Raw genomic sequence first — 18,457 nt, forward strand, 5'->3', positions numbered from 1 at the left:
ACTTTAGCTGTAACCCCGATACTAGTATCCATGCCACACATAATGGTGTCTGTAGCTGTAACCCAGATACTAGTATCCATGCCACACATATTGGTGGCTTCAGCTGTAACCCTGATACTAGTATCCATGCCACACATATTGGTGGCTTCAGCTGTAACCCAGATACTTATATCCATGCCACACATAATGGTGTCTGTAGCTGTAAGCCAGATACTAGTATCCATGCCACACATATTGGTGGCTTCAGCTGTAACCCTGATACTAGTATCCATGCCACACATATTGGTGGCTTCAGCTGTAACCCAGATACTTATATCCATGCCACACATAATGGTGTCTGTAGCTGTAAGCCAGATACTAGTATCCATGCCACACATATTGGTGGCTTCAGCTGTAACTCTGATACTAGTATCCATACCACACATATTGGTGGCTTTAGCTGTAACCCTGATACAAGTATATATGCCACACATATTGGTGGCTTCAGCTGTAACCCTGATACTAGTATCTATGCCACACATATTGGTGGCTTTAGCTGTAACCCTGATACTAGTATCCATGCCACACATATTGGTGGCTTTAGCTGTAACCCTGATAATGGTATCCATGCCACACATATTGGTTACTTTAGCTGTAACCCCGATACTAGTATCCATGCCACACATATTGGTGGCTTCAGCTGTAACCCTGATACTAGTATCCATGCCACACATATTGGTGGCTTCAGCTGTAACCCTGATACTAGTATCCATGCCACACATATTGGTGGCTTCAGCTGTAACCCTGATACTAGTATCCATGCCACACATATTGGTGGCTTTAGCTGTAACCCTGATACTAGTATCCATGCCACACATATTGGTGTCTGTAGCTGTAACCCTGATACTAGTATCCATGTCACACATATTGTATGTCTGTAGCTGTAACCCTGATACTAGTATCCATGCCACACATATTGGTGGCTGAAGCTTTAACCCTGATACTAGTATCCATGTCACACATATTGTATGTCTGTAGCTGTAACCCTGATACTAGTATCCATGCCACACATATTGGTGGCTTTAGCTTTAACCCTGATACTAGTATCCATGTCACACATATTGTATGTCTGTAGCTGTAACCCTGATACTAGTATCCATGTCACACATATTGGTGGCTTGTCTTCATACCTGCCTTGATTTTGTTGATTTCATATTGAGTATTGTAGGTTTACCATACCATAGATATGACTCTCATGTTAATATATTCTGGGCTACGAAAAGATGCAGTTCTGAAGCTCTGATAGGACGTAAACAACAGCAGTGGTAGCAAATCACAACTACACATATACATAACATTTCAAAATAGCAGATTTATTAATGTTTGGAATCGCAAGTTCTTATATGATGTTTCAAGCACATGTGGTAAAGTTGAACATTATATGATGTTTACAAATTAAGCACATATGATGTGGTAAAGATATGGTATAACAAGGTTACATCAGACTAACAATATGATTTACAAGTGATTGACCAAACCTTGGCCACCTTATCTCTCAGAGGCTCAAAATATATGCAAACAGATCTATATTTCAGTGTTATTTGCAAAATAAATTAAGATATACAAGTCACAGAGATTGCATAAATTAAAAGTTAAATATTAATCTTCGGAGCAATGAAACAATACAGGCCAAATTTAATCAATATGACCAACTGAGCTTTGTCGAAAGACTGTAACTTCATTTACTCCAAGGAATAAAACGCATTTTATTTGAACACAAGTTTTATACTGGAGGGACACACACTGAAGTGTTTATAGGAAAAGTTGAGATCCATATCACCTTTCAGATACAAATTAACAGATCATTTGTTGTTCATATGACTTTAGAGTGTTTGAAAATATTAGACCCATCTGACTTCAATATGCCTGGTATAACAAGGTTATTTCTGTTCAGTATTCTTGGACTGGCTAGTACTACCACTATTAGCACCCACATGAAGTCAGGTACATAGACAAATGATTTTTATGTTTACATTTGGGTTGTAAACCCTATACTCAGGGTTCAAGTGTAAAGCCCCTCCTCCACCTAGAGATTTCTACTGTAATAGACTTAAATAAATACAGTGATAATGGATAAGAGAGAGATTTTCCACAGTTTCTAGTGTTAAGATACAGAATATTTAAGGTGAATAGGTGCTGTTTAAATGGAGTATCATAAGTGATAAATATACTTTCAAAGTGATATCAAACAATGTATTTCAGCACTAGAAGTATGTATCATACATATTAATACAAAAAAGATCCAAGCTAAAGGCTGAACCAGATGTTGTATAATTGATAATAGATCATTATCAATTATAAAGGAGTGGTAGATGTTCTCTCATCAGTCACTAAAATCTGGGAAAGCCTTAATCATAATGTTGATGCACGTATTGTAAAACTAAGTTTCAATATATACAAAAATAATCCAAACAATAGAAACAGAGAAAAAAACATCTATCTAAAGTAACTAGTGATAACTGCCATCTCTGATCTGAAAATGCGTCTCAAGTGATAAATGTTGAAATTAAAATTACTATAATTTTTTCCTAGATGGTTAATTTTTTGCAGTTTTACAGACAGTAGACAGTTTAAAGCAGAATGGTCAAATTTTCTCAAAAATCATGAAATGAAACAGACTTTTTGTCTCCTTTTGTTCATCTATTTTTAACCATTTCATTAAATCCTGTAATATTGTAAAGAAACAGAAACCCTTGAAAATAAGCACCTTAACAGTACCCCCTCACTTTTGTAGATTTAATAGTAATTATTTCACTTACTGGTCCCAATACCTAATTTTCTATCATTTCGTTACATCTAATACAGTGTATCAATACTTCACAATTTTAAAATATTGAAAATCAGAATTCTGAATAGAATGCTCAAGTGTTACCCTGAAAATACTGGCTACATTATTTTCAGCTCAACTAAATATAACTTTTAATGCTTGATAGGTTGACATTAGACAAATAATCAAAAGTATCAAGCTCAATCCCAAGTTCAGGCATTGAAATAATGACCTATAATACAGAGACTCCTAAAGTCACCTAGTCATTCAAAATCGTCATGTAAATATTTATAATGATGTTTCTACTTATCATTTTACAACTGTAAGTGTTCAGTAAATAGTATTACTGGTATGCACACTTAACAAAGTTAGTAACCATCTTTCTTGAAATAGAACAAAACAGTTTGCTTGTTTTCATTCTAGCATCAATCAACAAAGATACAAGATGTTTTTGCTTAAATCCCTTGCATTGTTACATTAGCAATTGTTGAAGAACTATCTGACATAAGTTCACAGATACACCATGGTGCCTCCTTAAGCTTGTTATGAAAAAGCTTTTCACTTCATCCAGTATTAAGAAGTTGTGCCCTTTGTTATTTTGGGGACTTTACTTCCAGAGGGTTCCATGTTTAGGTAGACAAGATATGCAAAGAAGAAAACACCAACAAAAACAAGAAACTTGACCCATCTGGGTAAAGCTGTGTGCTTGACAGTGGAAGAGGGTGTCCGTGGTCCTGCTGGTTTACTGGTCACAATCGGCCTGAAATAAAGAGTTAGATATTTACTTTTTTTACTAATGGTAAATTGGCAAATATCTCTCTGCAACAGAAAAATCAGCTAAGACAGTCACTTATTCTAGTGATTATCTTGATACGGAACCGAGATATATATTCAATATATCCCAACATTTGACATTGCGTCTCTGTTCTGATGCAGAAAACTACTACAATGGGAAAAAGGAAAATAGACAGGGAAAACTGAATAACATCTTTTTATACCAACTTATGGAATTTCACACAATTGCTTCATTTTTACAACAACCTTAAGCTACAGCTTTTATTCATTTAGAATCCATAAGAAATTAATATGAAATGCTAAAAATGTGTTTTTTGTACCGTGATAAATTATTTTTGTGTATTGCGTATAATCTTAGTGTACTGAGTTATAACTCTATATCCTTTGTAATGCAGCAAAACTTTCCTAAATCCTCAAATTTATGAAGTCAGGTATCAATCCTCTATACCATCTTTTTAAATGTTATTGGTTGACTATTCATACTTACGTTGGCTTTGGTTCCGAATGGATTGGTGCTCTGTGAGTGATTGTTGTTTCTTCACCAAAGTAATCTGGCTCAACCTTCTTGCTAGCTCGGGTTGCTCTCTTTGTAGGAGTCCTCAGTTTTGGTGGAGGTCTGAATAATTTAAGATAAAATGAGGCAAACCATCTGATTCTTGAATTTTACAATATAAATATTCATATCATTTCCAAGTTAACAATATAATTCAAAGTCAGGTATCTTCAACCAGAAAATTGTTTGATCTGAACCAGTTAACTATATGTATTGGATTGCATTAACAGGTAAATAATTTAATTCTTATCTCAAAATTAAACAACAGCTTAGTAACTCCTGGAGTTCGGTTTCTATGCAACATGTTCTTCCATTTCAGCTGTTTGTAATGTTTGTTTATAATGGTAGAATTTGACTTTTTGTTTTATGATTTACTTACGATCTTTCTTCATCATCTGGTACTTCCTCTGAAAGAAAACAGTATACATATTTCATAGTCTATAAAGTTAAGATGCAATTTCAATTATCTTCCATAATATCCTAATTTTTTGTTCTGCCTTTTGCATATTTCATGTACAACATTTGATACCTCTCCACCGACTCAATCAGGGATAAAAACATATTTCAGTTAAATTGCTTTGTTTCAAATGCTTTTGTGATTCTGGAATGGTGTTTTCTATATTTGGAATCTTTAAAAACTAAATTGGGATTTGTCTTTCATGTAACGCAAAGTAACAGCAAGTTACATTAAATTTCCCATCGTGAAATTTTCAAAAATTTAAAGTGTCAAACCCATTTACAAGAAATAGAGACAGAATGGCAGTAGGGATCTTTTTCAAAAAATGTGTAAAAAGAGCAGAATTCCAAAATGAACAAAAATATCTCTTAGAAGTTCTTTTAAGCATTTTGTCTGATAAAAGGCCTTCCTCCTTTTCACAAGCTGAGCTCCCACAACAAAGAGATGTTTAAGAGATGATTAAGATCACTCAACACATTCCAAAAGGGACCACACACTTTTTTTATGTAAACCCAACAATGTTTCAGATCAAAGTCAATGGTGAGCTAAATATAAACACATGGGGATTTCAGAGAGACTAAGTCTACATTAAAACTTGTATTAATGGAAAATTTTGTATCAAATATTTACCACATACCATACTGTGATGTCTCTATCAGTTTCTCAGTTGTACTTCCCTCTGCTTGCTTAAGCTTCAACAGTTTCTTTTCATAAACTGTCCTTGTAGTTGCTGCATATATCAAACAATGATTATTTGATTATTTTCAATACAATACATTCACTGTTAGTGATATTTATGGCTGGTTGATTATATCGTATGGTATATCTTATCACACTGAAAAAGCAGAGAATTGGAAAATTGAATCTTAGGGCCCTTATTGTGATTGTGATATGTATCAAATTGCACTGGATGGTTTCACACCTAGAAACCACATATTCATAATTATGAACTTTTGTACATATCAAAATATTATCCTAGATAATGAATAGGATGACAATGTACATAAACAAAACAAGAGGCCCATGGGCCTTAACGGTCATCTGACAAAAAGCAAGCCAAACCTAGAAAGTGGGTTGAGGTCATTCATTTGAACAAACTTGGTAGCCTCTCCTCCAAGCATCTTACAGGCCCAATATCAGCACTCATGGACTTTTGCTTGTTGAGAAGAAGTCGTTTGTATATTTTAACATATTTGACCCCTGTGACCTTGAAAGTGGGTTGAGGTCATTCATTTGAATAAACTTGGTAGCCTTTCCTCCCAGCATGCTACAGACCCAATATCGGCACTCATAGACTTTTGCTTATTGAGATGAAGTCCTTTGTATATTTTAACATATTTGACCCCTGTGACCTTGAAAGTGGGCCAAGGTCATTCATTTGAACAAACTTTGTAGGGCTCCATGCCAGCATGCTATGGGCCAAGTATTAGCCCCCTAGGCCTTCTAGTATTTGAGAAGAAGTTATTTAAAGATTTTGACATATTTGACCCCTGTGACCTTGAAAGTTGTTCAAGGTCATTCATTAAACTTGGTAGCCTTTCCTCCCAACAAACTTGATAGCCCTTCATGGGCCAGCATGCCACAGGCACAATATCAGCAATCTGAGCCTTTTGGTTATTGAGAAGAAGTTGTTTAAAGATTTTAACATATTTGACCCCTGTGACCTTTAAAGTGGGTCAAGGTCATTCATTTGAACAAACTTGATAGTCCTTCATCCCAGCATGCTACAGGCCTTATTTTAGTTGCCTGGGCCTTTTGATTACTGAGAAGAAGTCCTTTGAAGATTTAAAGACATTTGACCCCTGTGACCTTGAATGAAGGTCAAGGTCATTCATTTGAACAAACTTGGTAGGGTTTCATCAAAGCAAGCTACAGGCTAAATATTAGTTGCCTGGGCCCTCCAGTTATTGAGAAGAAGTCGTTTGAAGATTTTAAGACATTTGACCCCTGTGACCTTGAATGAAGGTCAAGGTCATTCTTTTTAACAAACTTGGTAGGGCTTCATCAAAGCAAGCTACAGGCCAAATATTAGTTGCCTGGGCCCTCCAGTTATTGAGAAGAAGTCGTTTGAAGATTTTAAGACATTTGACCCCTGTGACCTTGAATGAAGGTCAAGGTCATTCTTTTTAACAAACTTGGTAGGGCTTCATCAAAGCAAGCTACAGGCCAAATATTAGTTGCCTGGGCCTTCCAATTATTGAGAAGAAGTCGTTTGAATGAAAAGTTTACGGACGGCGCACGTCGGGGCGCACGGCGGACGACGACGGACGAAGCATGATGACTATAGGTCATCGGACCCTTCGGGTCAGATGACCTAATAAAATTTTCAGTAAGTTGTTTCCATGTTTGTCAAAATGATTTATATGAATCTGAAATAACTTATAGACAAATGAATCCAGATTCTTAAAACTATGCAACTGGCCAAACAAATCAAACATGCTACACCAGAAAGAATTTTCCCCAAGTTTCTAAGCCAGTATGTGTTGCCACATAAAGAAAAATATATATGCATTTTACCAGTAATTGGACCAGGGGCAGCACCCCTTGATCGCAGCTCTTGTGCTAATTCAGCATCTGTAAGGTCTTTAACTGATGTCATGACAGGGGCTTCTTTATCCTTACGGGAAAAGTCTCCACTTCCTTTAGAAACTTCTGTCCCGGCTTTGGTTGTTGACTAACAAAAAAAAGATGTGAAAATACACTGTAAATGTCTGATTATTCAATCACAGAGTGACATTAAGCTGTCAAAATCAAATTTAAAGAAGTGAAAAAGTGACTTTAATTACTTTTCCGCACCTTTTGTGAAACTATAACAACTTCACCATCTGTATCACTGCTGTCTCGATGATCAGCATTCAGGTCCGTTGTTTCGTCGTCGTCTGACGCTTCGTTGAGCACGTGTTCTGTATATAAATCAACGTATGCCTGCTTTCTAGCGTCGGACTTCGGTAACGGTATGTTGTGGCGTATTAATTCCTCTTTCAGTTTAGCTTTAGTCAGCAACGATGGATCAGACATACTATTATTAGCTCAACAACTCATTCACGTGTCCTTAACCTTGTGAAAAAAATAGCGGGAAATAATACCAAATTGTTACGTCTCATATGATTGGTTTTTGGTTGCTTACTATAATAAAGGAACCAAATGACTGGAGGTAGTCATCAGATTTTTGTCCAGTATATTCATCTTAATTGAGTGCTGGGTTGAGAATATACGTTATTTATTTCAGAAAGAAATATTTTGCAGTTGGAAAATATCAATTGAAAATACTGAATATAATAAGTATCACTATGATTTAATGCAATATCAAATCCGTATCAAATAATGTTTTCGTTTTTTATTTTATTTTAGCGTGATCTTTTCATTCTCGACCAATCCAATTCTCTGTTATGTAGTTATCGTCGAAGTGAAAGTTGAACACAAGAATGAAAATCGTATCATGGAACATCAACGGCATCCGAGCCAGCAAGATAAATTTAAAGACACTTTTTGATTCTCTCGATGCGGACGTGATTTGTCTTCAGGAGACCAAAGTAACACGTACGTAAGCATGTAGAAGTAGGTTATTCATCGCACAGTGCTTTAGTTACAGCAATTCACGGGTGATAACTCTTTTTAACAACCGAGTTCTCCTATATTGTATACATAATATTACGGACTTAGAATAGATTCTTAGTCCGTGATGATATGTACCGAACAACAAAAGTTAGGGATCATAATTATATGAGTTTTTTTTCTGTCATTAAAAGAAAATTTTATCACCAATGTATGCACAATAACATTCAACCTACAGTAATCGTGCGGCAATACACCGTGTTACACAGGGTTTTAATCAAGCTGCCAGTTGCGGTTTTATTGAAAGAATGTGTGTGCTTAACGTCAAATCATGCAACAAAAGTTTGTGTTTCTTTCAAGTGTCCTGTCATTTTGCATCCTGTTTTGAACAATGTCATTCGTTAGCATGGAAAGTCGCAGAACAGTTGCAGAGGCTGGACGAGCAGCAGGGATGCAGCAAGCAGGAAAATCACAAACAACTGTGACTGCAAACTTTAATGTATCACAAAGAGTAATTTTACGATTTTGGAATAAATTCCAGATGACCAGAAACTTCACAGAGAGATCTTGATCGAGTAGACCTTGGTGTGCGACAGCCTGCCAGGATTGTTATTTAAGCACCCTTACAAGGTGATATTGATTTGCAGTAGTCACTAGGTTGAATGACAACTTCAATAAAGCAACTAGAAGATGATTTCCTGCACAAATAGTGAAGAATAGACTTCACAGCTTTGGATTATGTGCTCATAGAACCACTACATGCCCTTGACTCACACTGTCACAGTAGCATTGGGCAGCTGACCATGTGAATTTGTGACAAGAGTCAGTGGTTACTGATTCTTTTAACGAACGAGTCCAGGTTTTGTATGGACTTTCATGATAACAGGAGAGGTGTTTGGTGTAGGGTAGGTGAGAGGTATCCTGACTGCTGCGTCACTTAAGCATCTGATTAGCATGACCATTTGGGTGCTCGACCACATAGAGCTAGATTTGTGAATGAGTACCTTCAAGCAGAATCTATCGAGTGTATGGACTGGCCTAGTCTTTCACCTGACCGTTAACAGATTGAGCATGCTTGGGACAACTTACAGCATTGTATTACCGATCGTCAGTGGCTTCCTGTCAACCAACAGGAGCTTGCTGATGCTCTTCACCAAGAATGGACACCAGTTCTACAAATGGTTATACGGGTGGATAGATTCCACATGGTGGTTGTTGTTAAAGATATGTTGGAGAATAAAGTTGTCGAGGGGAAAAATGAGTGGAAAGCCTGTTAGTGTGAAGGTCTAATAAATATAACTCATTAACAGGTAAATAGTTTGTTACTGGTTTCAGTACAAGCAGTGTACTCGGTAGAAATCTTGCATATAAGTTACATGAATAATTCAGCCGAAAATGGCACAAATAAGCAAAGTAACACAGGTACCTCTGCCTCTGCTACGATTTGAACCAAGGACCTCTGTGCAAGACACCGACGTTAAACAGATTGAGCTATAGAGAAGTTCTCACAGAGGTCATGATTTATTTTAATACCTCTGCTAGGATACAAATCCTGGACCTCTGGTTGACTAGTCTTGACCTTCAGCTGATGGAGCTAAGGAAAGTTTTTCTATAGCCAAGCAGTGTAATGCAGCTGGTATTCACCAGGGTAGCCGAAGGAAAAATCATGCAGGGAAATTCTTATCACATTCATGCATAATGGGTGGCATCAAACAGGATAATACTTGTCTATGATAGATTCAGGCCCCAGAAAAATCACTCTTATTTCATTCTGAAGGCAATATGTTGTAAAACTAGGTGAATCCAGGCGAAATTCTGGTCAGTATTACAGTCCGTGTGAAAAAATGGAGCACAGCAAAGTTTATGAACAATTTATATTGAAGCAACTTGACAACAGTTTAAATTGCCACATTGAGTTATACAACATAATTTTGGATTAAAGGCCCTTCAAACTATCTGGTCTTTAGATTATCAAAATTTCAGGCTATAATGCCTTTAGAATGTGGGTCATTCTGACTATTAGGTCTTAGAAATATTAGCTGTTCCCATCTAGATGTTGTTTCTTCTAAAAGATCTGTCATAAGACCTCTGTTTTATTTCTGCTTTTCACAGGTGATCAACTTGATGAGCCGACAGCTATAGTTGAAGGATACAATTCCTACTTTAGTTTTTCCCGGAAACGTAGTGGTTACTCAGGTATGAATCAAACACCTTATATTTTTTGTATTACTAATATTTCATGGATACTGTACCATATATGGTAATTAACTCTTTATCAGCTTTGAATGACTGCATCAGCTTTCAGTTGCTCAAATTTAATGATTTACACGTGACATTTGAAAGATTAAAAAAAGCAGTTTGAAAATTTGATTTTACACCACAGCTGATATGTTGTAGATTCATGTTTGATTAATTTTATGTAATATTATAGATCCTCTTTGTTAGTCACTGAGTACCATATGTATATGGACGGACGGAAGTAGGGACAGACGGACGAACAGACGGTTTCCGGATGATAACTTGAATAAGGAATGACAGATCAGGTTGAAACTTGATTCAATGTTAGTTTAGCATGAGATCTATTGTGGTAATTTGTTTGGGGTTAAAATGTCAGCTTCAAAGGTCACTGTTGTTGGAAATAAATTTTTAGTTTCCAGATGATAATGTAGCATTGTTGAAATTTGTGGAGTAAAATACCAAAAATAAACTGATGAGAGTTAATCTGATTTATTATGAAGAAAAATGGATTATTCAATTCCCTGCAGTTCTACATTAGCACACTATATTTAGATATAAAATGTACAACTAGTCATGTTAGATTGAAATGATGATTATTTTTAACATTTAGATTTACATTTAAAGAATTCTATACATATACGATATATTCAACATATACATGTGAATTTATCTTCTCAACATATATGGATACAAAGAGAATATAATAAATATCCATTCTGAATAAATCATCACAAGTAATCTATAATCAATATGGCAATCATACCTGTTTGTGGAGCAGGGGCCATTTAGTAAGGAGTGCACCTTGCTATGATCAAACTTTTTCTGTTTAACAGGTGAATACAAACTCCTAAAAAAATCATTAAAACAATATAGTGTAACCAGTACACATTTATCATATCACAAAACAGCAAATGTGTGAAAATATCAAAGGAAGTAAAAGAATTTGAATTTAGATTATAAATTTAGTGCAAGTTAGTAAATTTCTTACATGTTATAATGAGGGTCTGTTAACTCAAAAGTCTAATAGTGGAATGCTGAATACCGCACCAAAATGATGGAAAGCACAGTAAGAACAAAGAAACCCTGACCATTGGCTAACAGAAGAGTTGCTAATAGGAACGATTTAAGAACTGACCAATGACAAAAACAGAAATATCCAAACCAAATTACGAGGCCAAAAAGGGAAATTCATCTATAACATTACAAAGTCATCGGTTAATATATTGATGTACTGGAATAATAGAAAAAATAAAATAAACAAACATCGTCTGTGTTACAATAACCAAACATCGTCTGTGTTACAATAAACAAACATCGTCTGTGTTACAATAAACAAACATCGTCTGTGTTACAATAACCAAACATTGTCTGTGTTACAATAAATAAACATCGTCTGTGTTACAATAACCAAACATCGTCTGTGTTACGATAACCAAACATCGTCTGTGTTACAATAAACAAACATTGTCTGTTTTACAATAACCAAACATCGTCTGTGTTACAATAACCTATACATCGTCTGTGTTACAATAAACAAATATCATCTGTGTTACGATAACCAAACATCGTCTGTGCTACAATAATCAAACATCGTCTGTGTTACAATAAACAAACATCGTCTGTGTTACAATAAACAAACATCGTCTGTGTTACAATAACCAAACATCGTCTGTGTTACAATAACCAAACATCGTCTGTGTTACGATAACCAAACATCGTCTGTGTTACAATAACCAAACATCGTCTGTGTTACAATAAACAAATATCATCTGTGTTACAATAACCAAACATTGTCTGTGTTATAATAACCAAACATTGTCTGTGTTATAATAACCAAACATTGTCTGTGTTATAATAACCAAACATCGTCTGTGTTACAATAACCAAACATCGTCTGTGTTACAATAAACAAATATCATCTGTGTTACAATAACCAAACATCGTCTGTGTTACAATAACCAAACATCGTCTGTGTTACAATAAACAAATATCATCTGTGTTACAATAACCAAACATTGTCTGTGTTATAATAACCAAACATTGTCTGTGTTATAATAACCAAACATCGTCTGTGTTACAATAACCAAACATCGTCTGTGTTACAATAAACAAACATCGTCTGTGTTACAATAAACAAATATCGTCTGTGTTACAATAACCAAACATCGTCTGTGTTACAATAAACAATTGTCTGTGTTATAATAACCAAACATTGTCTGTGTTATAATAACCAAACATCGTCTGTGTTATAATAACCAAACATCGTCTGTGTTACAATAACCAAACATCGTCTGTGTTATAATAACCAAACATCGTCTGTGATAACCTATACATCATCTGTGTTACAATAAACAAATATCGTCTGTGTTACAATAACCAAACATCATCTGTGTTACAATAAACAAATATCGTCTGTGTTACAATAAACAAATATTGTCTGTGTTACAATAAACAAATATCGTCTGTGTTACAATAAACAAATATCGTCTGTGTTACAATAACCAAACATTGTCTGTGTTACAATAAGTAAACATCGTCTGTGTTACGATAACCAAACATCGTCTGTGTTACAATAAACAAACATCGTCTGTGTTACAATAAACAAATATCGTCTGTGTTACAATAACCAAACATCGTCTGTGTTACAATAAACAAACATCGTCTGTGTTATAATAAATAAACATCGTCTGTGTTACAATAAACAAATATCATCTGTGTTACAATAAACAAACATCGTCTGTGTTACAATAACCAAACATCGTCTGTGTTACAATAAACAAACATCGTCTGTGTTATAATAAATAAACATCGTCTGTGTTACAATAAACAAATATCATCTGTGTTACGATAACCAAACATCGTCTGTGCTACAATAATCAAACATCGTCTGTGTTACAATAACCAAACATCGTCCAAACAAGTATCGTCTGTGTTACAATAACCAAACATCGTCTGTGTTACAATAAACAAATATCGTCTGTGTTACAATAAACAAGTATCGTCTGTGTTACAATAACCAAACATCGTCTGTGTTACAATAACCAAACATCGTCTGTGTTACAATAACCAAACATCGTCTGTGTTATAATAACCAAACATTGTCTGTGTTATAATAACCAAACATTGTCTGTGTTACAATGACTTTAGTTAGGGATGACTGATTAAGTTGAAACTTGATGTAGTGTTAGTTTAGTAGGAGACATAGTGTGTGTATGGGGTCAAAAAAGCAACCACATAGATCACTGTTACTAAAAACAGATTTTTGGTTTCCAGATAATAACTTGAGTGAGGGATGACCAATTAGGTTGAAACTTGGTACGGTGTAAGTTTAGTAGGACACATGGTGTGGGATTGTGTTTGTGGTCAAAAGGTCAACAATGAAGGTCACTATGGCTAGAAATAAATGTTTAGTTTCCAGATGAAAACTTGCTTCAAAAATACTAATCATGGCATGACAGGGGACGTATATTGCTTGCAACACTAAGTTTGAGCTTGTTCATTTTACAACAATTGGGAACCATGTCATTGCAACTTATATCATTCACTCTTTTTGGCCCAATTGGGAGTTTTTAAGAAGTCTGACTGTAGAAGGGAACCGGAGAACCTGGGACAGGTGGCCCCATGCTTTTCACCTTAGTTCTTGGAATAAAACTCTTTACACATAAGTGAAAGGTGTGTGTATTACCACTGTGCTACCCAACAATTCATTTACAATCCAAAATCAATTTTATGTAACAGAAAGGTACTTTCTCCCTTGCTTCCACAGTCCAAAATGGAGAAAAAGTAAAAACTACAATCAAATATTGAAAAATTTCGATAGTAAATTGATACATGCCCAATAGACCTCTTGATTACACCAGGTTGAATAGATTGACTGAGCAGTCCATGAAAATATTTTTACATGTTTTGAAACCCATCTATAGTCTTCTATAAACATGTGATGCAGGAGTTGCCAATTTCTGTCGAGACACAGCCACACCATACAGTGCTGAGGAAGGCCTGACATCATTGCTGAACCAGAAGGATGATGGGAAAGTGGAAAGCTATGGTGATGTGACACATTTCTCAACAGATGAGCTTGAGGCCTTGGATGCAGAAGGGCGGACTGTGATCACACAGCATCAGATACAGACAGGTGATGGTAAGGATGCTCATCTGGCAATCATCAATGTTTACTGCCCAAGGGTGGATCCTGAACGAGAAGACAGAAAAGTTTACAAGATGAGGTTTCTCGCACTCCTTCAGACGAGAGCAGAGGCTCTTTTACAGAGCGGGAGGTGATTGTCTATTTTTTGCATTTTCATCCACCATTTTATTGCATGAAGTGTATCTCCAGCAGCTGTAATTTACTGGAATATTTTTCAACTCCTGCATGTATGTTATGTCAGTGGATTAAACGTTATCAGATGATGATTCATTCTTGTAGCAACAGGGAACAGATATATATAACTTGTACAAACGTACATTATCTTATATATGTAAAAGTAACAAGTGCTGTCCCGTCTCAGGTAGGTGATATACTTGTTTCTGTATGTCTGGTAAACAATCTGTTTTTACTTTTCAGTCATGTGATTGTCCTGGGAGATATCAATTTGAATCATAAAAAGATTGACAACTGTGATCCAGATTTAGAGGTGAGTGAAAAAGCAAATTAGATCTAGTACGAAGAACCAGTCCGCCCATACTGTGTTTAGTGTTTGTTATCCATCACCTAGTTGTGCCTGTTGAACTAAAAGACAGATTGAGACATGGACAACAGTTGGCCATCTTAGATTGGTATCTCTATAAGTCAGAAAGTATAAGGAGGATTGTTTTCCAAATTAATGAAGTAATCGTACGACTCAGCCACATGTCACTTCAGTCACACTTTAAGACCAAGGAAGAGGGAAAAAGGTAGTAACAATTACTCATTGATAATGAATGTTCATTGATTCCAATCTGGAACGGTTTGTATTGTCAGGAACCTATGATCAAAGACCAATCTGTGGGGCAAACCTCAACCCCAAATGCCCTGGGGTATCTCACCTTAACCCTAAGTCCCAAACTGATATAATACACATATACAGACCCTGGGGAATCTCACCTAAACCTATATAATACACATATACAGACCCTGGGGTATCTCAAGTCCTAAACCTATATAATACACCTATACAGACCCTGGAGTACCTCAGGTCCTAAACTGATATAATACACATGTACAGACCCTGGGGTATCTCAGGTCCTAAACTGATATAATACACATATACAAACCCTGAGGTATCTCAGGTCCTAAACTGATATAATACACATGTACAGACCCTGGGGTATCTCAGGTCCTAAACTGATATAATACACATATACAAACCCTGAGGTATCTCAGGTCCTAAACTGATATAATACACATATACAGATCATGGGGTATCTCAGGTCCTAAACTGATATAATACACATATACAGACCCTGAGGTATCTCAGGTCCTAAACTGATATAATACACAAATACAGACCCTGGAATATCTGTGGTCCTAAACCTATATAATACCAAATCCATGATGGTCAGGTGGAAGCCATTTGGTTTTTTCCTGATCAGACCCAAAATCATAATGGTACAATTAGGGACCAAGGGAAACGTACCTTTGAAATTTGAGAGATCCATCTAGTGGTTCTTAAGAAATGGAGATAACAAACTTCATTGAAGAAATCCAACATTTCCACCTGTTGGCCATTTTTACTTGTCTGATTAGTCCCAAAAGTGAACAGGTATAATTAGGGACAACGAGGAACCTACATAGAAAGTTTGAGAGAGATACATTGAGTTCTTCTCAAGAAATAGCAATAACAAACTTTACTAGGTGAAATACAAGATCGCTGTCTGTCAGCCATTTTGTTTTTCTGATCAGACCCAAAATCAAACTGGCACAATAAGGGACCAATGGGACATACGTGTGAAATTTGAGAAGGATCCATCAAATAGTTCTAAAGAAATAGCAATAACAAATGTCATAGAAAAATCCAAGATGGTCACCAGGCGGCCGTTTTTCTGATCAGGTCCAAAATCCAACCGGCACAATTAGGGACCGAAGGGAACTTATATCTGAAAAGTTGAAAGATCTTTTCAGTAGTTTTCAAGTTTAGTGATGACAAACTTCATTGAAAAAATCCAATATGGCCATCAGCCGGCCATTTTTTCTTCTGATCAGTCCCAAATGTATACATGCATAACTAGGGCCAAAGGGGAACATGCATAGAAAGTTTGACAGAGATACATTGAGTATTTCTCCAAAAGTAACAATATCAAACTTTATTAGGCAAATCCAAGATAGTTGCTTTTTGGTCATTTTGTTTTCCTGATCAGACCCAAAATCAAATGGGCACAACTAGGGACCAAAGGGAAACTACATCTGAAATTTGAGAAAGATCCATCAAGGACTTCTCAAGAAATAACAAATATTGTTTATGGATGTACTGATGAACCACAGACCTAGGGTGATTTACATAGCTCACAATCTGGTGATGGTGGGCTAAAAATAGATACAATTGAAATTTAAGTACCCAATGTTGAAAAAATCTTAAGACCAGTTGAGATAATGTGTAATTTCAAATATTTTTACTTAAAAATAACTGCAATGTCTGTTTGGGATGTATTTTTGGATTTCTTCAATTATAACAGGATGACTATTGATGTTTTAGAATTGGGGTAAGGCTCCCAGCAGAATGTGGATGAACCAGTTCCTTTGGGAGCCTGGAAGAGATCCTGATATAGATCCTGTAGATGATACAGCAGAATTTCTGGGTACCACATCCACTGTCAAAGGTGGATTGTTTGTGGACACATTCAGACACCTGTACCCTAACAAGACTGATGCCTATTCCAACTGGTGTACCCTCACATCTGCGCGGGAAACCAACTATGGCCGTCGGCTTGACTACATAATGTGTGATGTTCCTATGGCTAAAAGTGACCTGAAGGAGAGTTGGGTGATGAAAGATGTTGAAGGATCTGATCATTGTCCTGTTAAGACAGAATTCACAGCATCATTTCTACCAGCAATCAAATGTCCTGCTCTGTGTACAAAATATATGCCAGAGTTTGTTGGCAAGCAACAGAAATTGTCATCTTTCTTCATGAAATCCGCAAAATCAAATAGTTCATTGTCAAAACAGGATTGTGGAAGATCACCAAAGAAGACAATATCCTCAAAAACTTCAGTTGATGAAAAGAAAACTGAAAAGGTGTTAAAAACAAAATCTCCTAATAAACCTGGATGTGGTCTAAAACGACTTGATAAAAAATCTCCTAATAAACCTGGATGTGGTCTAAAACGACTTGATAGTGATCGTTCAGAATACTTGGGACCTGAAGCAAAAAGAAGAAAAGGGGACATCAAGAAAAATTTGTCAATTCCTAAACAGTCCAACCTGATGAATTTCTTCGGGAAATCAACATCTAAAAATAACATTTCCTCAGATAACTCCCAAAGAAGTCAAACTAATTCAGAGATAAATGCATGCCAAAATGGCCATGAATCTACAAGTGAAAAATGTGAAAGTGTTCATTTGACAAATGAAACTAAGGTTGACTTAGTTAGTTCTGATGATACTGACTCACCGTCCAGCTCTCAGGAACAGAAGTCTGGTAAAGTCACTGTGAAGAAGACCTCATCAATTGCTTGGAAAAATTTATTGAAGGGACCGCCAACTGCTCCCTTGTGTAAAGGTCATAAAGAACCTTGTTTGTTAAGGACAGTCAAAAAGGAGGGGCCCAATAAAGGGAAACAGTTCTTTGTTTGTTGTAGGGCAGAAGGTCTAAGCTCAAATCCAGAGGCTCGTTGTGATTTCTTCAAATGGGTTGACAATAAAAAATAAAAATATTTCTACAGATTTATTATTTATATCAAAGAAAATGTAGAGAGAACATCAAGAATCATTATTGATGCGTTACATCAACTTTTACATATTCCTAATTTGGTGTCATCGACTGTCATGAAGCCAAGATCATTTACCTGTTCTTAAGTAATGATGAGAGTATCAGGACAGGGTCGATCAGGGATGGTCAGATAACTAGCTGAAGC

General features: G+C 36.0%; 2 protein-coding genes across 3 annotated transcripts; one reads left to right on the forward strand and one right to left on the reverse strand.

Moving 5' to 3' along the window:
• Positions 1-1,482: 1,482 nt before the first annotated feature.
• On the reverse strand, positions 1,483-7,642 carry LOC132560701 (emerin homolog 1-like). The gene is made up of 6 exons (XM_060225371.1): positions 7,408-7,642; positions 7,129-7,285; positions 5,249-5,341; positions 4,534-4,561; positions 4,089-4,217; positions 1,483-3,566 (listed from the first exon to the last, which is right to left on the reverse strand). The coding sequence occupies exons 1-6, from the start codon at positions 7,627-7,629 to the stop codon at positions 3,380-3,382; spliced, it is 816 nt and encodes a 271-aa protein (XP_060081354.1). The 5' UTR covers positions 7,630-7,642; the 3' UTR covers positions 1,483-3,379.
• A 384-nt stretch (positions 7,643-8,026) lies between these two features.
• LOC132560709 (DNA-(apurinic or apyrimidinic site) endonuclease 2-like) lies at positions 8,027-18,257 on the forward strand. 2 transcript variants are annotated; one of them, XM_060225381.1, is made up of 6 exons: positions 8,027-8,151; positions 10,279-10,362; positions 14,351-14,681; positions 14,969-15,038; positions 17,076-17,646; positions 17,692-18,257. In XM_060225381.1, the coding sequence occupies exons 1-6, from the start codon at positions 8,037-8,039 to the stop codon at positions 18,249-18,251; spliced, it is 1,731 nt and encodes a 576-aa protein (XP_060081364.1). In that variant the 5' UTR covers positions 8,027-8,036; the 3' UTR covers positions 18,252-18,257. The 2 variants fall into 2 exon arrangements, with proteins under 2 accessions (XP_060081364.1, XP_060081366.1); XM_060225383.1 differs by having other exon boundaries at positions 17,076-18,257.
• The last annotated feature ends 200 nt before the right edge of the window (positions 18,258-18,457 follow it).

The sequence above is a fragment of the Ylistrum balloti genome, unplaced genomic scaffold, assembly GCF_031769215.1.
Source record: "Ylistrum balloti isolate Yb309-2 unplaced genomic scaffold, AGI_CSIRO_Ybal_v1 Utg371104, whole genome shotgun sequence".
Lineage (NCBI taxonomy): Eukaryota > Metazoa > Mollusca > Bivalvia > Pectinida > Pectinidae > Ylistrum > Ylistrum balloti.